The 17537-nt window shown below is 40.3% G+C and overlaps 1 protein-coding gene across 1 annotated transcript in view; it reads right to left on the reverse strand.

The window, feature by feature from the left end:
* Positions 1-5840: 5840 nt before the first annotated feature.
* rbks (ribokinase) overlaps positions 5841-17537 on the reverse strand; it is a 40833-nt gene continuing 29136 nt past the window's right edge. Inside the window, exons 8-9 of the mRNA XM_008297068.1 lie at positions 14512-14700; positions 5841-6605 (exon numbers count right to left, since the gene is read on the reverse strand). Of these exons, the coding sequence (XP_008295290.1) occupies positions 6432-6605; positions 14512-14700 (363 nt within the window). The 3' untranslated portion in view covers positions 5841-6431. The remainder of the gene's footprint in view (positions 6606-14511; positions 14701-17537) is intronic.

Raw genomic sequence — 17537 nt, forward strand, 5'->3', positions numbered from 1 at the left:
AGCCGTGTGCCCCCGCTCAGCAGGATAAATATGCACTTGTATGTAAGAATAAGACCGATACTGTAACAAATTGGGAAACCTATTTAAAAACATGGCTGTTTTAAAATGCTTCATATTGAGAACAGGAACACTTACATATAAAAACAAAGGGAAGGGTAATATTTAAATTGAATAAGCTGTCAACAGTAGGGGGTGCTGTGGCATTTGTCAGCTGTTTGTCTAGTCTGCTGCCTGAAGCCTCAACTAGTTTCAAATGACTTTTTTTTTTTTTTTCAAAGTGTTTCTCAGTCAGGTCTTTGTATAAAGGGCTTTAATCATTTTCACATAATGCCCACAGAGTCATAAATTTGAAGCAGTAAGATCGCGAAACCTCTTAAATGCGGTTTGATTGTTCCACAGGATCCTTTAATACTTGAAAAAGAATTTTTCACTGACAACATGGAAAGCCTAAAAGTGTTCAACTGAAGACGTTATTACCTGTTCAAACAANCATTTGAACAACAGATATAGCCTGGTTCTGGTGCTAGGACCTCCAGGGCGGAAAGGGTTGAAGTCCATGGGAGCACAGCCTACCTCCCTGTATGTGGCAGCAGGAGGAAAACTGACCCTTTACTGACCAGAAGGAGGATTTGAATGGTGGAAAAAGGTGTGTATGGTTGTACCAAATGCCTCTCTCTGAACCAAAGTGGATTCCATAGGAAAAGACTCCAAAGGAACTCACTTTTGAAATACAAACATAAAATGCCAGATGGGAATTAAATGCATGTTGACAAATCACTGCTGTTCTAAGAGAATACTTCTTTGGACTGACAATTAAAAGGAGAGTCAGAGTAAATAGTGTAGATTTGAAAGATAAGAACAGCATCCTCACTGTAAAACACTGAGGAAGTTAAGCGGTGTTATGGGGGCTGCTATGCTGCATCTGGCATGGGTCCTCGAATCTGTGCAGGTTCTCTGGAGTAGAATACACTGAGCAGTACCTGGGAGTCTGTTTCAGTCACTGGTCAACAGGATAAGGACCCAACATATTGTTGTTAAGGAGCCTGAAGAGTCCTGATCTGAATGCAACTGAATATATGTGGAAAGAGCTGGATCTGACAGTTGGGAGAAGGCCTGAGAGAAGTGGAGCAGCACTACTAGCTGAGAAGAGTACAAGTCTCATTAATTGCTAGAAAAAGTGCTTAATTGCAGAAGAGCTTGATTACAGTTATTGCCTTGAAGAATGTGCTACAGAAATAGTAGGTTAAAGGCCCTGATATTTTTGTCCATGCCATTTTAATTTGTTGTTTTTTTTAGGATAATAAATGAATTAGATTTAGATTAGTGGATGCCAATTACGTTTGTCAGTTACGTTTAAGAAAATAGTGTTTTTCTCTTCTTGAGGTGGAAAGGTACCAGCAATTTTGGCCTCATCTGTAGAGGCACATAGCTGTAGCCCACCTACACCACAAAACAGCCAACTTTTCAGTCACAGCTGAGAATAACTGAATTTACTGAACAAAAATAAGTGCTGAGGGAATCCTGTGGAAAAGGCCTTGTTAGGTGCAGAGTGCAAGAAAAAGAAAAAACAGGCAAACAACACCTAAAAGAAGAAGAAAAAAAGCCTAAGTGGCTGTTTCTTGACTACCATCTTCCATCATTAAATCCTTTGTGTGGGAAACATTACATATCTATTACTGATGGGCCAGTATTTCACCTTTTCTTCTTCTTCTTCATTTGATAGTCCAGTATCATGTTATCAATAGAGCCTTGATTATACTCCTTACAGACACACGGATAGCTGTGGAACACACCGATGTGTCGTCATTGCTAATACTACTTTTTTGTTCAGTGGATTGAAAGACTACATTCTATACATGCTATACATGTGCAGTAGGTTGTGTCTACGTATTCTGTGCACTATTGCCCTTGTAGCTTAGTTGCTGCTTGAACTGTTCGCATGGACACAAATTTTAGGCTGCTCACTGATTTGGGGAAATAGACTTAAGTTCCGCCATGCTGACCCTAGCAGACCCTTGCATGCTTGCGGACAAGGAAAGTACAACACTGAGCTGAAAACAACAACTACAAATCCTTGGGTGTGTCTGCACTGGAAAAAAAGGCTATTGACGGTCCACATCGTGTAAATATCATCATCTCTCCATGTCTACTAGAGTGGACCCCTCCACTTATATTTATCTGCACTCCAAAATTTGTGTTCTTGCGACTACGCTACAAGTCCAATAGTGTGCATGCTTAGCAAAACTTCTAGATAAGATCTACTGTGTATGCCTGGAACAGAGTCCTCCAAGCAGACAGAAAGTAGTGTAACAACTATCTGCATGGGGTGTGTATAAGTACATCCAAGGCTTCGGCTACCTTTCTAATCCAGAGTAGTCCGCTTACAAGACTCAGTTCCATACATGTGCCGTAGACCGTATCCATGTGATCTGCGTTTACACATTACTGCAGAGCATGCGCACTATTGCCTTCGTTGTTGGCATGCAGACACTTTTGGTTCCATGCAGACCTGTGCGGAGGGTCCATGTGAAGTAAATTTCATCATGATGAAATCCATGTCATGCAGACCCTTGTGCACTCATGGACGAGGCACATTGGCCAGAGAAACTGTTATGTTAGTCACGAGAGATCAAAACCTGAACGTCAAACAGATCACTTCATGTACACAAAGGTCAGACCTATATGCATACATAAGATTTATAAATCATTCCTAACTTCAGATTGAGCATTTCTCTGTGTAGCTCAGTATTTTGTGCAGTGATATGATAGTGTAGTATTTTGGTGGACTACACCTTTAAGAGGATCAGGAAGTGCTTTCATTGCACCGGATGTACAAGTGCTCAATGTGACCTGTGTGGCTAACGGCGTTGTGTTTAATACTGTCTTCAAGGAGTAACTCACGACTTTACAAAAATGTTTCTAACCACCGTCAATTGTAAGTATTTAACACATTAAATGCAAAGAGCCGGGCGCATGCGCGTTTAGAGCTGTCTGAAACGTGAAGTATCCGGCTGGTTAGCTAACACACCGTAAAGGATGCTATTCTACACACTACATGTGTATCATTCACTGCAGCTACACATACTTAAATTAGTGTTTTGTGGACCGCCGTTGGCGATATCTTATAATATCTTACACTATACGTTAATAGGTTTTTACGAAGAGCTTCTAGCATCTATGCCGTATGTTCAGCAACGTTAGCTTTAGCTTCCTTGTAGCTAGTTTGTCGGTGACAGAGCTAACTGACAGGAATATGAATGACATCGTCCGAAAAAGCCCAGAAGGTTCTTTAAAACGACTTACATTTGTTCTGAAAGTGTTGCTCAAATTCCTGTAGAGTCTCGTAGTCACATGAATGAAAAATATTCCGCCCACTTATTGGTAAAAACCGATTTTTTTTATTTATTTCATTTTACTGTGGTGCCTCTATTACCAAATCAAAACAAAGATGGCAGCCCACTGGCTACATTGGGATGAACCTTGTAAGGTTTTCAGAGAGCTTCATTTACCTTCAGAAACACATTTGGCTGGCTTTGTAAGCAGGTGTATATGGTTTATATGCTTGAGCAGTTATCTCTTTTGCAATCATCCTTATGTCTTTGTATTATTTTACCTGTTATGCGCCCCACATTATAACCAACCCAGTTTTTTTGACAGCTTTAAAGGACTACTTCATTTCATATAATGCAGCAAATTACAGCCAATTCATTGTGACTGAAATGTGTGCAATGCATCAAAACTATGTGGTTAATATTTTGAAGATTGCAGCCCATCAGATGACTGCAAGAGAGATAATTTCTTTACAACACTGTAATCTGAAAATGATGCTAGCGTTCAAATATAAATGACATTAGACATACCAAACACATAGCCTACAACCTAAACATAAGAAACAATGCAATAGTGTTGTCTGTACTCAAGAAAATATCCACATGATGACAGCAGCTTTATGCCAGTTATAAGGTGCAGTAACTGGAGCTAGTGGTCCGCTAGCTGTTAGCAACTGACCATTTCCACAAAGTTACAGTAACTCTATAAGTCTTGCTGAGTAATAATAATACTTTACTGTCAGATTTAAACACATGTCCTCTGCTCTTTTTCAGTGGCTAAGGCAAAATCCAAGTAAGTGAAGTGCCTGAATATATACATACAGTTTTATGATTGTCAGTGTAAATATCAGTGTATAGTGTCGGGGACCACAGTAATGTACACGGTGCTGTCCTCTGTCAGGACCATCCTGGTGCAGATGTTGAGCGCTGCAGGGACAGGATACTGCTTCAACACAAAGAAGAACCGTCTCAGAGAGAAGATGGTGATGCGCAAACATGATCCATTCGGTAAGGTGTGACTGATGTTAGGACTGTTAGATAAGCTCTGCAGAGCCAAGGTGCACATAAATGCTTTTTATGACACACTGTTTAAATACCCTGTGCTCTGTCAGTAGGATTCAAATCAGTAGGATAGCTGAGTCCTAGCTCTTGCTGCTGTGTTGTTTGAATACACTTAAGTGCAAACATCCTTTCCTTTCCTTTCCTTACTCAGCTGTAACCACTTGCACAGATGGGCAGCCGTCTTCTCGTAAAGAACTTCAATAAGTCAATAGGACTAAATTGACTTATGGGGCAGGTCAAAAATTGCAATTTGGAGCTATTAAGCTGATGATAAAGTCATAGCTCATATATCCTATGACCCATCAAACCTTGAACCAAATCAATGCCTCCAAAGCAGAGGAAGGCTATAAAAGATAGCATTATAAGTGCTTCCAGCTTCTCCACTGTCTGAAATATCATCAAGAAATTGTGGTTAAGCAGAACAGTGGAAGTTGATGGAATACCAAAGAAAGGAAAAATTTTCAGATAAAACTGCCCATCTGCTGGGCTCAAAGGCAAAGAATATGCATGACGGCTGAGCTGACGCTGGTGTCGGGGTGCAGTGTTCCACTGTGGGGCGTTGAGCATCAGAAGGAATCCTTACTTGTGACCTCAACTCAAAAGTCGATGTCTAAAGTGCGTAAAGGGGGTGGAAATATTCTGCTTTGTGGTTGTGTGGGAGCCGGTAGCATGGAAAACAAAGCACTGACAGAGGGAGGAATGAATTCTAGCAAAATCTGTTTAGAAAAAGGAAAAAAAAGTGGCTTTTAGAGCAGAAAAGATACCTCAAATGAACTTTAAAATCCACCACTTCAGGTAACACAAGCTGGTTTTGCCCTCGCAGTCCCCTGACTAGAACATGTTAAAAACATTTTTACAACCTGCATTTAAACTCAGAAATACAGTGACATTTTAGTACGTGGGGAGACAACAGAACAGCTTGTTATAGTATCAAGAAGTCTGTGTTAAACTACAACTTCTCTGTGTTGGAGAAGGAGCACCTGTCCCGTAGGAGTAGGCTCTTTTAGAACGTATTAATTACAATCACTGTTACTATATTTGAAACTATACAGGAAGAAAGGAGGTCATAAGAGTGAACATTTACAGCAGAAACAGCTTGACTTTGTGATTCTTTTGCATTGTACTGTGTGAGCATGTGACAAAAACTCATGAATCTTGAGTCTGAGCTTTCAGGATGTAGATTACACAGTGTTATTTTGAATTTGTTTCATATTGTAGTTTAAGAATTGACTACTCATTATTGTTTATGTGGAGATGTAGGCACATTGAGCTCAATGTAAATAAATGAACTCCCACAAGATGTGAACATTGGTATCTACTCTTGACTTCCATTTAATGATCTGCTTTTTTTTTTGTCTTTGCAGTGAACAAGCACGTCCTATTCTTTGAGAAGAAGAAGATTCGATCAATTTAATCATCCAACCAGATATATGGACAACATAAACCTAAAAGGTTTAAACAGACTATTTTTATTGTCATGGATATACAGACTGTCAGTCAACATTTCCTTTTTGGCTGACTGATCTTCGAAAGATTCCCCCTGGATGTGCAAAAAGCCTGCTATTCTATCCTCCACGCTGCAGCAGTCCAGAGTGATGCAAGCCCCAGCTGGGCTTCAACAAAGTCTTGATGATCAACACTTTAAAGAAGAAACTAATAGCGGATGTTATATATAGGGACCACCACAGCTGTCTTGATAGAATATGTTTCCGTGGCTGTTCAGTGGCTCTGTACAGTGTGCGTCATTGATTTTGATTTAGTCAAATGTAGAAGGTAAACATTTAAACCAGGTAAATTTATTTGAACCACTTCTGAAAATATCATCTTTGTGGGTGAATTCAATAAATTCTGTCAATTATGTGCCGTACATCTGAATATAAATGTCACGTTGCCATGTTTATTCAACAGTCCTCAACAGTTTCACAATATTGTTCATTCTCGGATTTCTCAAAAGCAGCTAATTTCATTAATCAGTTCATTGTTCGGTCAATGTGACCCCATCCAGGCTTGGTCTGTTTACACCGGCGTGGACTGCTGCTCTCAGAACAGCTCAGCCGGTAGGTTGCGTCTGAAGGGGTAGGACGTCTGCGTGCCGACAGCCTGCACGCTCACCGCCGCCACCTGATTGGCTCTGCGGGCCATCTCCTCCAGAGGCATTGTGGAATAATTAGCCATATAAAATGCCAGCGCGCCAATAAAGCTGTCTCCTGCACCCTGCGAAGAAACAATATTACAACAATGTTTTATTAAATTGTACCTGTGGTGCAAACAATTTCGCTGTCCGCAGCCGTGTGCCCCCGCTCAGCAGGATAAATATGCACTTGTATGTAAGAATAAGACCGATACTGTAACAAATTGGGAAACCTATTTAAAAACATGGCTGTTTTGAAATGCTTCATATTGAGAACAGGAACACTTACATATAAAAACAAAGGGAAGGGTAATATTTAAATTGAATAAGCTGTCAACAGTAGGGGGTGCTGTGGCATTTGTCAGCTGTTTGTCTAGTCTGCTGCCTGAAGCCTCAACTAGTTTCAAATGACTTTTTTTTTTTTTTTCAAAGTGTTTCTCAGTCAGGTCTTTGTATAAAGGGCTTTAATCATTTTCACATAATGCCCACAGAGTCATAAATTTGAAGCAGTAAGATCGCGAAACCTCTTAAATGCGGTTTGATTGTTCCACAGGATCCTTTAATACTTGAAAAAGAATTTTTCACTGACAACATGGAAAGCCTAAAAGTGCTCAACTGAAGACGTTATTACCTGTTCAAACAACGGAGAGATTGAAAGAAGAAAAAGACAGTACGCTGTTTATTCCACACATGGTTGCTAATCAACAAACTGTTATTGTATTGTTTTTTTTACTAAAACAGCTTAATAATCAAAAAAAAGAAAAGAAAACTCACAAACAAAAAAAACCCCATACGGTTTACTAATTGCTTTTCAAAGTCAGCTGAACAGCACATGGCTGCTTTATGGCTTCACCATAACTGCCAGCAGCTCGGGGTTTGGCTATCACTGTGTCACATAAATTATGCCTCTTCCATGCTCATCTATTGATAAAGACGGAATGTGCAGTCTACGCCCTGGAGGGGGTTGGCTGGGACGGGATGCCGGGGGGGAGGTGAGGGGAGGGCTCGCTGATGGGAAAAGGCACAATGGTATGTGGCGACACGCTCATGTTTAACCACAAATGGCCCCCCGACGCTGGTTCTCACAAGCCCAGCTCCATTACTCATCACCTCGGCTCTCACTAGAGTTCATTGCACTCTCTCTCTTCTGAGCACCTCTGTAAGCTGCCCCCCCTCTCACCCTCCAACCTCAAAGTAACCCTTTTGTCAGGGCGATGCTTGTCGGTTGAGTGGGGATGATTCAGTGGCATGGGGCAAAAAACAAAAACCCTAACTCTGACCCTGCCCGGGCAGAGAGGGCACTGGAGACAAGAGGTCCAAACAAGGCTCACGGACCTGGCACCTAAACGGATATTATCTAAACAAGCATTCTTTGTTCATCCATATGCAACATAAGGGGGGAAGAAAAAAAAAAAAGTTCTGATTTGACATTTGAAAAGGCCATTATTTGCACCCCCCTCCCCCCACACCCTGATGTTCGCCACTGGTGCGACTCCTGGACTGCAGAGATGCTGGAAAGAGTGAGATCAGAGATGAAACATTTCACAGGCCTGGTGGATTTCCATGTTTAAACCCGTGGTGTGTTTATGTCTCCTGTCTGGTAGCTGGGCTGGGCTACAATACAGCCAACATTTGGAAAGAAGGCTTTGGTGGAGCGGTCCCACTGGTTTGGTTCTGGCCCATCTCCCAGTTCACACGTCACGGCTGAGACGATGATACCACTCCTGAGTGGGGGTTGGTGCTTGGGAACGCTGTGCATTGCGGCGAGGAGGACGGTTTGAACAGCAAGATTAGCAGATAGAAACTGGAAGATTTCAGTCCTCACAGTCATGACAATAGATGATTATTTTTTAATTGCAGGCCACTTCATTTCTCATTTATGTTTTAAATCACCTGTTGACATTACAGTAATCTACCATTAAATCCCTGCAAAGACAACCACCTTTGTCTTGTCACATTACAACAGGGTGGAGCTGAAACAGGTTTCTAAAAGCTAAGACTGGCATTTACAGTTAAACTCGCTAAAAGCCTGCGCTATTGTTTTCATAAATAAACAATTAACCCATTATTGTGATCTTTTTCAGATGAAAAAAAAAATCATTTAGTAGATACAGGTAGTATCTACATTTTAATAAAACTAAATAAAATTAATGAATACAATTTAAAATGTGTTCTGTTTGGGGCTCTTTAAAATACTTGACTGAAATTGGATCAAAATGGCCAAAAATAACGTAAAAATAATAAGGTGAAGTGCTTCAATGCTATTACTTTGTTAGTGTTGAGGTTTCAACATGATTCAACATTATGCATCTTTAACTATATGAAATGAAATGAAATGAAAATTTCATATTCAGTAGTTTAAAAATGTAATTGGTTGTAGTTGCTTAAAAAATGGACTTTCGCTGCTTCTATATTGTACTTATATGCACACAAATAAGATTTCTGTTAAGCTGAGTGTCACACTTCGTACTTACTACTACAAATTTGAAAACTGTACTCTTGATTCAGACACCAAAATGAGGCATGTGCTTTGTTTTAGTGATAAGAATGCATTACACTTGCAATGCTACACTTCTTGGCTGCCAACACAGCACTAACATATTATCAGGTTTCATGTTCTGTCCACTTGGTGGCTGCAAGTCCACTATTCATTCTCATTTTAGCTCTGTTTTGGCCTCCACCAACTCATGAGATAGATATCTGGCTCTTTAGCTAACTGAATTTTTCTTTGAAGAAGCTCTTGTGTACAGTGTCTGAGCAGAGTCGCAGGGGAGCTGGTGTGCTGAGCTGCAGCAAATGAGGAGAGGTTAGTGAAGAGAAAAGTGAAGAATAAGATAAATAAGCAACAATGTAGAGTTACATCTAAACCGCTTTGAGGCAGGAAAGGATCATTTTCTAGGAAAAAATTGAAATATGTAACATTAATTGACATAGATGAGTTTTTAGATTTTAAGATTAAACCAATGGCAGAGGAGTAAAATATAAAATACAAAATACCACAACACCGATCATAGCTTTAAGGGACTGGTAAAATAGACCCATGATTGGCCAAAACTATCTGTCATGTGAGCCTCATTATGTAACTTTATAGTCTGTCTACATCTAAATAAGTAGTTGCAAACTAACAAAACACAACTTCAGTGTTTTAGTCTAAACGTCAGCTCACTTGACTGTTGGAGCCACCATCCAACCTTTCTGTGTCTTACTAACAATGTCTCCATCCCTGAGACTGGCATGTGACGCTACTGGATCAAGTGAATGAAGCTCAACGAGGCTGACAAGCGCTACCCCCTTCAGCCCTGCTGCCGCTGCCCTCGACACAGTTTGGTGAAGGTTAGATCTGGAGGCCTGTCAATCAAGTGACACAAGCACTTGCCGTGGATGAGCTGTGATGCTCTCGCTGGTCGGCTCCGTCCGCCGTATCTTGACCTCCGTTCCGTTCCTCTGCCTGTTCTCTGCTGGTACTCACGCTGAAGTTAGAAATTAGGATGGCAGACACCTCCGTAAGATGCTCACCAAATGAACAATGTATGCTTTCGGAACTTCTCTACGATCTGATGTGTTCGTACACTGACACCGGAATAAAGTCTGTGATCAGAGAGCTAAAATAAAACATGAGTTACTTCACTAGATTTAACACAACAGAGGCAAACCTTCAGCCACTATGGACACTTTTACATGTGGTGGGCTGTCACTGCCAAAACCACAAGGCAAGGACCTTTCTTTAATGGCTGTTGCAGAAGCACAACTGTGGTGTGTTTGGAATAAAGAGATGAACAGTTAATACAAGCAGCAGCGACTGCCATGGCTGCACAGGCAAACAAAGGAGTGCATACAGAAACAGAAGTCTATCAACAGAAAATCCAAAGACAACAGTAGCGCCCACACGCTTTGATTGACAAGTGATCTTTGTAAAGTGAAGCACAGACACCGCAGCAGTGAACGCTAAGCAGCACAAGCAGCACAAGCAGACAAAAAAAACAACAACACAAAAACAAAACCTATAGAAAATGCAGATTCCACAATGAGTTCCACATTGTATGTCTGTCATGTTACAAAGTCTGCTGCACCCGCTGAACCTCTCGAGCCTCCACAACCTGTGACTGTGTTTCTCACCCAGAGGCCTCCTGCGATCTTGACTCCCATCCTGGTATGACAGATGGAGCTATCTGCAGTTAACTCCTGAAGCCTACAGCCTTTGTCAATGAAAGGCACCCTGGGGAGAGCAAAGACCATCTGAGGGGCAGCGGTGACTAACAGCGGCTTCCACGCCCGGAAGCTTCCAGTAAGACTCGCAAACAGCCGGGGACGACTCCTCTGAAGTAACAAGAGAGGAAGACTCGAGAGATCAAAAACACATTTAATTGAACCAATTAGGCCCCTCACATCTTTGATCCATCTGCAGTGCTTTGTCTTAGTTCTCTATCAGCCTTTTGTGTATAACACTGATCGACATGACTGTGCACTGGCAGAGGTCTGGGTTGCTAAACAGCAGCTGCTGTAGCACGTGCAATCCATTAAAACACGGTGATGTGGCAGTTTTTCTTATTGTGTCATGCTGACCAGAGTTGGCAGGGTTGAGGAATGCGAGGCTCAGGAGGTATTCCCTTACCTCGAGCTTCCAGGAAGGAATCATGCAATTGCTTCTTAGTCGTCTCCAGTCATTGGAGAAGACTGGGAATAATTTGACTGTCCAGACCCACTGTACCACTGTAATGTCTGGTTTAGACAGCCCTGTCTACCTTTCGCCCTACACAGTGGACCTCCCGGAGCAGTGGAAACCAAGGCCACCCAAGTCCTGCTAAGGCAAAAAGCCCTGGATGTGTGTGTGTGTGTGTGTGTGTGTGTGTGTGTGTGTGCGCACTGAAGTCTCTTCTAACTGTCCACACCAAACAGCCAAGGCTGTGATCTCAGCAAGGGAAGCCTGTACTCAATTTAAAACAAAAGGGACACAAATGGATAAAGGAGGAGGGATGGGGGAGACCCACAGTAGATGAGTGGATTTGCTTTGTTATTCATCCAGATTCCCGGCCCTGACTCAGCCCATAATTGCTCTTGCTGTGTTAAATGTGTTATTCAGACAGTTGCAGAAGGAGAAGATGATGAAATAGTTACTGTCAAAAGAAAGCTAAATGATTTCGCAGCCACAATGGCACTTCATTAGCCAAGCCAGATCCATCAATCAGATATATTCCAACCGGGACAAGCTGGGACGAAGCGACGAAATGGTAAAAAGCGGATTTGCATTTGTTCCGATTACGAGCGCGCAATGCCACCTGCGGCGCCCAGCCCAACAGTAGCCTAGCTAACATAGCGAGAAACCGCAAGTGACTCACTGTGTTGATATCGAAGAATCGAAGCCGAAAACACAGCTTAAGATCGCAGTCCGACGCTGGTGAAAGCGGAGAGCTGCAACAAGAAAAATCCTGCTCCTGACAGGCAATCTTTCATAAGCGTTTCCGAAAAAAAACCAAAACAAAACAAAACAACCAAAGCAGTAATAACAGCAGATGTGATCATAACTAAGAGGTCCGTGTTACCAGAATAAGCTCAGAAGAAGTGAATAATGATCTTGATAACAACCTGTTGTTTTTCCCCCTCTCTTGTAAAAAGAAAAAAAAAAAAAACGAGCTTTACTGGAAGAGGGATTATGATGTCCAAAAGAGTTAAACACAACAGAATTTATGGGCCCATCAAAAGAACAGAAGGGGTGGGGTGAGAGTGTGTGTGTGTCTGAGGGGGGACATGCAGCAGGCCCGACCACAGCTTTCTGCTGACTGATGCAGGCCCAAGAGGTGAGTCATGGCAGCGGAGGGGAGAGTCGGAGTAGGGGTGCTGGGTAAGTACTCCTGGAGGCTATTGGGAAGTGAGGAGAGTGAAGATGGTGAATAAGAGTAGTTATGTGTGTCTGCTTTAAAATGAGGGGGCAAACAGGAGGTCACACACCGTGCAAGAAAAGCCAGCTCTTTGTTCCTGAACTGCCAGAGTGACCTGGGATAAGCAGCAGCAGTAACTCTGGAATGTGTCTGCAAACACACTTACACACACTGAACAGTCACCCTTTGCTGTGTTTTATTCGTTGCTTTTCCCTCACGTTTACGTTATCTGAAGTGGGTTTCATATAAAGTTTAGATCACACTGCTTGTAAATGGTTTTACCTCCATTTTACTATACTGCATGATGTGCAGCGTTTGGAAATTACAGCACAATAAAGGTCCTTAGGGGAAGTATTGTGTAAAAGAACCCATTACACAAACAATTAAACCTCACCAGGTTTGATTAAAGCATAGAGGTGATTAACACCCCTGCGAGATGACGTATTTGGTTGGTAGAACACATGTACCACAAAACCCTCAGCGGCAGGAAACGCAAACATTGAACCGAGGCTGGTGTGACGAAAACAAACCACAGATGACTCAAGTGACGCTCTGCCTCTTTTAAAGATTCAAATCAGCGAGGGGAAACAGGGCCTGGTCACCAGATCCCCTGTGATCTTAAACTACGCAACTGGAGCAATAGACAGATCTGCAGCTCACAGAAGCAAGATTTTACTCAAAGGTGATGATGGGCAGGAAAAAAAGCGGGTATCGAAAACATTTTTTGAATCATGTTTCTTTTTTTCTTCTTCTGGTATTGCTGTAAAGAACAAGATGTTCCTTCCAGTGTCTATATTTTAGTGCGAAATGGGCTAGATTGCATAATTTTCCATTTAAAATGTTTTCCCTTTTTACTAACACGGAAAGTTCTATTACCTTCAAGAGTTACCCTCTGGGTATGCTGACACTGAAGAACATGTGGGGAAAAAAATCAAAGTAGTTAAACTTACTGCTTACAAGGATTGCTGTAATAAGAAAAAAGAAAAGAAAAACTTTGAACAACGGAATGATATATTAAACTGAATAAAGCTGTATAAAATAGAAGCAAACTATAAATGGTAGGAAAGGGAACTACTTGCACCCTGAAAAGTGTACAGATCCAGCCATATATTCACTATGTATATAATTAATGCTAAAACTATTTGTTGCTAAGTGGTGAGGCAGATTCATTTATCAACAAGATGATAATTAGAATATTGTTAAAAGTGACAATTTGCTGATTTTCATTGTTTTTATTTTAATCATATGTTACATTTTTTTTTTTGAAATTGTCAGAAAAGAATGCAGCAGTTGTACACATCAACTTGGGTTCTGAAAGATGGTGATGGGCATTTTACTTGTTTCTAAATATTTATAATTTAAATATTGAATCAAATATTGAAACAACATTAAGGCTTAATTGATGAGTAAAACAAGACCAAACTGTGATATTGAAACGAACATGCTCATAATTACAATAGTGATGTTGAGACTGTTAAACCCTGCTAACTACAACTCAACACAAAATGCAGCGAAGGCTGATGGGAATGTCATTAGCTTTACAGGTGTTTTGTCTGACACCAAAGTAGGAGTGCAACTAACAATTAATTTAATTATCAAAGAACCTGCTGATTAACTGTTTCTAAATGAAATGGTTAATTCTGTCCTAGTTAATCAGCATAATGTTTCTTGATACATACATTAACTGGTTGGGTTTAAACGTCAGAGAATTGTGAAACATGTCCTGTCACGATTTTCTAAGGGCAACATCATCAAATAGCTTCATTTAAAAAAAATAAAAAAAATTCTTCTCTTTAAATGTTTTATTTAAAAATTTAATATTTCCAATGATTTAGGTGTAACTGTCTTATTTTCCTGTTCCTGTTAAGATTAAACCTCTACCAATAATAGATGCTTGTACATACTTTGCTAACAACACACCTGTCTTGCAAAGAAATTACAGTTTAGTCTGAAGTGGTGGTCTGACCAACATCTGACATCTAAAACGTCCCCTGGAGCTCTAAGTGACTGCAATGGGCTTTTTTGGGTACTATTTTTAGATATTTTACAGACTAATAATCATAATATTTGAGTGAATTAAATAGTATACAAAGAGTACATGTGACGTCCTTACTGTAGTGTCCACGGCTGTGACAGCAGGAACTGGAACATGTTTTGAGGTAGATTCCTGTGCCTTGAGCACCACACTACCCTGAGGTCCCAAAGTGATGATGACTGACCCGCAGCCTCGCTTCAGCAGCTCCTGACCAGCGCGATGTGCTTCTTCCAGATTAGTTACTGAGGAACCAGTGAGCAGCTCTGCCTATATGGCAAACACATAAGCATAGATGATAATGGAACACTGAGACATGTTCTTTTAAACGAGTCTTTTTCTCTTTTTAATGTCATGGAGTCAAGTTAATCAGAGGTTAGGAATTAAAATTAAAGATAGAGCAAAACCAGCACTGGGGTGGGATACTGGGAGGATAAATAAAGAACTGAATTATGGAAATTCCCCAAGGCAAAACCCCAGCACCACAAACTGCGTGCAAGGTATCAAAGCAACAGCTTCATTTTCTGCTTTTTTTAATGAAAACATGTTTGTTTTGTCCTTTTAATGAACATGGTTAAGTACATCACAATCATTTATGTCCAAGGATCCCTAATTAGTAGTCTATTGCTTGCTTGCTATAGCTTACTGTTCTGTGTTAACGGTTCTGCCATGAGTCAGCTCTTAATTACACACTGACCGTGGTCAGACAGACTCATAAAACACATTCAGTCTGTTAAGGATTTGCTGGATCCGTCAGCAGTCTGCAGGCCAAACATTTTCAAAGAGTAGATCCTCTGACTGTGCTGGTTCATCTGGCTCCAAAATGACTAAACAGTGACAAAGCAGCACTCAACAGCTGATGTTTGAGGAACTTCAAGGACACTCAGAACCACAGCGGTTCTGTTCAGAGTAAGTGGCAACCTTGATACAGATGACAACAGAATTATTCACGAGTTGTAGCGCATCTGCACGGTTGAAGTTTATTTTCAAGCTTAACTTACGGTTTTTTTTGGTTTTTACCTTGTAATTGTATTTTATGATTCTTTTTTTTTTCTTTTTTTTTTTTTTACGGCTCCTTTCCTGACTGTAAAAGTTAATTGTTATTTTCCTTTTTTACTGTACATGACTGGATTTGGCTGAGTTTCATTTTCAGTGTGTAAAAAAACCTAATTAAATCTTACCTTTGGACCCAAAATTCTGTATTTATAAATTGCAAAACACTAAATTATATGCTCAGCCCTAAGCATACAATTCATATTAGCAATGTCAGTAGTTAAGCAGCATGTGTCTACAAGCGTTATCTTTACCTTGCCTGGTGAGGTGAGCAGCATTGCAACACAGTGACTAGTCACTTCACCACCACTGCCATGACTGTTACACAGAGGAAAGCCACAGCATTACTGTATTAATGTGGCTTACTGTAATGTTTTAGGGGATTACCGTAAACTTACAAGTGATGCACATATCTAGTGCTATCAGATTATTGCTAAAATAATGATAATTATTATTATTTGTTTTTTTTTAACATAAACAACAACAGCACTGCTTTCACATCTTCACCTTAATTCAGAGCATCTCCTTGAAGGAAGATATAATTTAATAGTAGCCTATCCAAAATGTTTTACTAGCTGAACATTTCCATGTCATAAAACAATGCAATTTATTAATTCTCATATGCATGCTGGAGTAGATACTCATTGGGCAGCTGTGCACAGAGGCCTCTAGTCCCAAAGAGGTGTGTGACAAAAATCACTTTGACACAGCGAACAAGGCATTCTAAAGTTGACCAATGTAATATAATTATGGGAACCAATTGTCATATATATATATATATATATATATATATATAATGTGGTACATAGAGTTAAAAAAAAAAGAAGTAAAAACATATTCCACATCGTAACAATTACTGACTTCTCTTCAACATCTTGTTTTTTCTCATTACAACAACATTACAGCTTTATTATGTTGCACTTTAAAATAATGTTCTGTTGTTCTAGTACTTAATGTACCATTCAGTGTCAAGAGTTTTGCAAATTCAAATTGTAGTTTACTATTTATCTATCATTTTGTTTACTCTACCTCTCTCTTGTGTCAATGCTTACATACAAGTACATAAAGACGGACGGCACTACACACACACACACACACACACACACACACACACACACACCTACACCTACGTAACCACAAAAACAGTATCATCATGACATAATGCACAAAATGTTGTTTTTTTCTGGTTTGTCTTGTATGTTCTATTTCCACTTTGTGGATGTCCACAATGTAGATTAAATGTAGATTTTTATTTTCTGTACACACAATATCTATAGCTTAACTGCTGATCGAGGAATCTCGCCGATATTACTCAGAGGATTCTTCCTTCTTTCTTGCTGTGCAGACTGGCGCGCACCCACGGGCAAATTTGTAATTTAGATATTTGGCTATATGAATAAAACTGACCTAACTTGGCCTATTTTAGACTGTACATTTATTTACACGTATTTCTTCCTGGGACCCATTGTCTTGTTCATAAACATTTCAGGAATGCACTGATCTAATTAAACATTTATGAAAAATGTTATTTTGTGCAACTTCTGTTTGAATTAACCTAGGCAAAAACAAAAAAGTTCAGATCATGTTTTGTTAAATAAAAAACATGTGTGGGAAATGTGTGCGATAGAATGTAGTTAAAATTAAAGAGATTTAATTCTTGTTCCTAATAAACAAGAGACACACTCACGGACAACACATTTTTTAGGTTGGACTTGCCCTTTAATTTTCTACGGCATTTATAGATTTAAAAATGAGACTGCTTTAAAAGGACCCGCAATTTGGAAAACACACACGCATTAAAACCAAACTTCTTGTTTCCGTATCACGCTCCTATGAAAGTGTGTGTGAGATGTGAGATGAGGGTGATAGAAACGTGGATCAATTTTGGCACAGGAGGTCCTCAGGTGGACATCAAAGATAATCCCCCTCTCTATAAAGCACTTCAGCGTAGTATGTGGGCTGAGGATCAAAGAGTGCCTGCACTTTGTCATCCTTAAGCCTTCCTTTCACCCCTCCTACCCCTGAGCATGGTACAGTGAGACCACACACACACA

The sequence above is a fragment of the Stegastes partitus genome, unplaced genomic scaffold, assembly GCF_000690725.1.
Source record: "Stegastes partitus isolate 25-593 unplaced genomic scaffold, Stegastes_partitus-1.0.2 Scaffold1182, whole genome shotgun sequence".
Lineage (NCBI taxonomy): Eukaryota > Metazoa > Chordata > Actinopteri > Pomacentridae > Stegastes > Stegastes partitus.